This window comes from Numenius arquata, chromosome 3, assembly GCF_964106895.1.
Source record: "Numenius arquata chromosome 3, bNumArq3.hap1.1, whole genome shotgun sequence".
Taxonomy (NCBI): Eukaryota; Metazoa; Chordata; class Aves; order Charadriiformes; family Scolopacidae; genus Numenius; species Numenius arquata.
Genome location: NC_133578.1, coordinates 823,430 through 827,273, shown reverse-complemented (window position 1 = coordinate 827,273; position 3,844 = coordinate 823,430). Strand labels below are relative to the sequence as shown.

Here is a 3,844-nt window from a genome sequence, read left to right as displayed (position 1 = left end):
TTATAAGTGCATCATGGACTCAAATTCATCGATTCGTTGCTTGGTGTTTCCTTTTCTAATCCTCCGGTAGGAAATTGTGTTGTACCTGGAATAGCTGTGTCTGGAGATATCGTTTTTCTTCCCCGGGCTGGGCTGCTCCCCGGGTTTCTCGGCCGGGGAGTTGCGGCCGGGGCTGGCCGGGGGAGAGGGCTCCTTGCCGCTGCCCGGCTGCTCCGGGCGGGGCGCCTCGCCCTTCTCCTTCTTGAGTTCGATCACCTGAACTTCATCCTCTTCCGTGTCCTCCTCCTCCAGCTCTTCCTCCACCTCCTCCTCCTCCTCGGCCGCGTTCCCTCTCCCGTCGGCGCTGGCTGCGAGGGTCCCCGCCGCGTCCCCGCCGGGACCGGCCGCCGTCCCCGTCTCCCCGCTGCCCGCAGGTGTCCCCGACGGTGTCCCCGACGGTGTCCCCTCCCTGCCCGGCCCTGCGGCGACACGGAGTGCGGGTGAGGAGGGGCTTGGCACGACCTCCGTCCCCGTGTCCTACGTGCTTCTTGTGCAGCATCGCTCTTGGTGACTTACCCGCAGCACCCCCCCCCACCCAGTCTGCCCGGGGCGGGGGGGCCCGGCTCTGCAGGCTGCACCCCGGCACCAGGGACTCCCGCGTGGGCTTCAGAAATGCTTCCTGCATCCTCACACCCGTTCCCCAAGGCCACCTGCCCCCGCGTTTTTCCCTGCCCGTCCCTTTGGTACCACCTTTCCCGCGGAGCCCCCCCCGCGAGGGCAGGGGATGCCGACGGAGGTGGTGGAGCCTGGGGAGGGGAGAGGGGACGGGCGTCCCCCCCCCGCGCCCCAGGAGCACCGTGCCCCCCTGCAGGCACCGGGTCTGCCCGGCCCTCTCGGACCCAGCCTGGCACCCACCCCGCTGCGGGACGGCTCCCCCGGCTCCCCCGGCCCCCCGCCGCGCTCGGCTCTCCCCCTGGGCAGGGGCTGCGCTCCAGGGACCAAACTCCCCGGGCTGGTCCCGTCTCCCCGAGGGTGGGATGGAGGGATCGAGTGTTGGAGGGAGGGATGGAAGGAGAGAGGGAAGAAGGGACAGAGGCAGAGAGGGATGGAGGGAGGGAGAGAGAGAGGGAGGGATGAAGGGAGGGAGAGAGAGAGGGAGGGATGGAGGAATGGAGGGAGGGAGGGAGGGAGAGAGGATTAAAGGGAGGGAGGGATGGAGGAGGGGAGAGGAGGGAAGGAAGGAGGAAGGGATAGAGGGATGGAAGGAGGAAGGGAGGGATGGAAAGAGGAGAGATGGAAGGATGGAGGGAGAGAGGGATGGAAGGAGGGAAGGATGGAGGAATGGAGGAAGCCGCTCTGCAGGCAGCACCCCATGGTACCCACCGCACAGTGGGACCCCACACAGCCCTCCTGGGACCTGTCCCTCCCTCGGGGGTGGCCGCGCAGGCTGAGATGGCTCTCTCTCCTATTCGTCCCGTTTGGCACGTCGCTGCCCTAAATTATGCTTTAGTGTCACAACAAATGGTCTATTCAACATTTTGCCTGTGGGGTCCCGAGTATTAATTAGACTAAATTGGTTAGGTCCTAAAAAGCTGCCTGCAATTTAGAGATAAAGTGCTTGTGGCTGGGGGGAAGAGGGGGGAGTGCGAGGCTGGGGGGTGACTGTGCAAGATCATTTAATAGGTTTTATTTTGTGCTCATAAAGCAGCACAGCTGGAACAGGGATGTCAGGTCCAAGTGGGGAAGCCTCCATCATGATTCACCTCCTCACAACCTGTGCAGTTTCCTGCGAAATATTATTTTACCCGTGACAAATGCTTGTATACTTTTTCCCTTTCTTAATCAAAGCAGTTTCCATTTACAGGCCGTGGCCCATCCATCTTTCAGAGCTACATCCAATGACACCAGGTTTGCCAGGACTATGACAGCTACTCTGGGTTGTCAACCTGCTCTCCTCCAAGGAGGGGTTTCATATTTATACGGCTGCTGATGCAGAAAACATCAGCTCGTTGCGGCCCGGTGGGTGTGTAAATGGCAAGGGGGCTCCAGCACAGCCGGCTGTGGGGGACCTGGGGCAGAGCCACCAGCCCTGAGCCCCGCCGTGGCCCGGGGGAGCGATGGGGGTGTTAGTAGCCCATGGCCCAGCTGTCCCTTGTCCGGCGGCTGCCAAACCAGCGAGCCGGGATGAGCCCGGGTGGGAAACGTGGATGGGCAGCAACACCAAAAGCCCACTCATGGAGAGACATACCTTCCCTCCCTTAATAATATCCAATAAAATACTCCTCCTTTTTTGACCAGCATTTTGCATAGCACAATTAAATACATTCATCTATGTGTGTATAGATTATATATATATTCAACAGATTTTAACTTGCTGCCAGGGCTGGGCAGCGAGTCCCCCCTGTAGCCCCGCTCCCGCAGGAGGCAGCTGCGAGGTCCAGCCTCGGCTCCAGATGATTTTTCCCATTTTCAGCCAGGAATGAGTAGAGAGAGGCCCAGGAGAGGATGTTCAGGAGAGCAATTTTCTGCTGAATACTTGGGCAGCAGGGGGACTTAGACACTCGGCAAGAAGAGAGTTTGGGTTCTGAGGCTGCAGATTTTTGCCTGACAGACCCCCGGGGTCACCCTCTGAGCATGGAGCAGAAGATGAAGCATCTCCCAGCCTCACAGAGCTGCTGGAGACCTCCTGATCAAGGACCCCACAGCGCTTCGATACCCCATGGTCATGGAGACACACACAAACCTCGGGAAGAAAGATCCCAGCCGTGTTTCCTGAGGTGCGGCAACTCTACGGATGAGGGCTGAGTCCCTGCTCTCCAGAATATGGGGTCTGACCGAATTTAAAAACACCTGTTGGTGTGCTTCGGGAAAACCTCACCTCAGGCAGCATTTCCCATTACCTTCCTGTGGTTCCCGGCCATCGGTCCCCACGTCCTGGGTATCGGCTAATCCCCGCTGCAGCCTCCCACCGTTCTCCTCTGGCTTGTCTTTGGGAAACACAAAGCAGGAGAAATGGGCTGGTGGAGCAGCGAGTGACGATAATTAGCTTTTAACCGCTGCAGGTCTGCAGCAGATTTTCAGAACAGATTAAAAAAAGCATTTGTTTCTTTAGTCACATCGTTTTCATCGCATCTGGTCTGACTGCTCATTCAAATTTGTCCCCCAACTCTGAATTACCCTGGGCCCTTGTTACAATGACCATGGGTGAGGAACTTTGACTAAGACACGTAGCACATCCCATTATTCATAAGGTTATACATGAAATAGAGCTTTTCTCTCCAAACACTTAAAGAAAGGCAGCCTTGTACTTTACCTTGGCATTGCTTCTCTCCATCAAAATCCCCACGAACTATTTCCTCTGCCAACGAATTCCTATTTTCCTGCTGATTTTCTTTCGCAGGTGAGGCGTCGGGGGTGGTTTCCGCGTTGGCATAAGGAACCGTCCCGATGGATTTTGCTATTTCATCGATGACCTGGAGCGGGCCCTTCTCCGGGGGTACGTTCCCGTTGCACTCAGGCATGGTGGACGCTGCTGGGACCTCTTCTGTCATGCTTCGAGCCACACCGAGCCCTGCCACCCGCCGGGGCCGTGCACCCCGGGGTGGGGAGCGAAACTCCTCACCCCCTTCTCCCCCCGGGGGGTTTTAGGTCCCCTGGGCAAAGGGTCAATGCGTGTCCCGGCTCCTGTGGGACCTGCGGTGGAGCAGGGACCGCGGTGGCACCATCAGCCGTGCCCAGGGCTTGCCCGCGGGCTCTGGCCACAGGGGCGATCCAATCAGCACCGCCCTTGTTGCCGAGGCTGGTCCTGTTGCATAATTAAACGCACCATTTTAATTTACATAAACAAACAATCTGAAGCAAGGGA

At 58.4% G+C, this 3,844-nt stretch overlaps 1 protein-coding gene across 1 annotated transcript; it reads right to left on the bottom strand.

The window, feature by feature from the left end:
• ERMN (ermin) lies at window positions 1–3,530 on the bottom strand. Its single transcript, XM_074145786.1, has 3 exons — window positions 3,293–3,530; window positions 2,880–2,966; window positions 1–458 (listed from the first exon to the last, which is right to left on the bottom strand). The coding sequence occupies exons 1-3, from the start codon at window positions 3,528–3,530 to the stop codon at window positions 1–3; spliced, it is 783 nt and encodes a 260-aa protein (XP_074001887.1).
• Between the last annotated feature and the right edge of the window lie 314 nt (window positions 3,531–3,844).

What these genes read in the sequence shown, in the direction of transcription:
- ERMN (XM_074145786.1), bottom strand. Translation starts at nt 3,530, where the DNA reads ATGACAGAAGAGGTCCCAGCAGCGTCCACCATGCCTGAGTGCAACGGG. An exon ending in TGGAGAGAAGCAATGCCAAG is followed by an intron (nt 2,967 to 3,292) that starts GTAAAGTACAAG and finishes TGTTTCCCAAAG; the next exon opens with ACAAGCCAGAGGAGAACGGT. An exon ending in TGGCCGGGAACCACAGGAAG is followed by an intron (nt 459 to 2,879) that starts GTAATGGGAAAT and finishes GTGTCGCCGCAG; the next exon opens with GGCCGGGCAGGGAGGGGACA.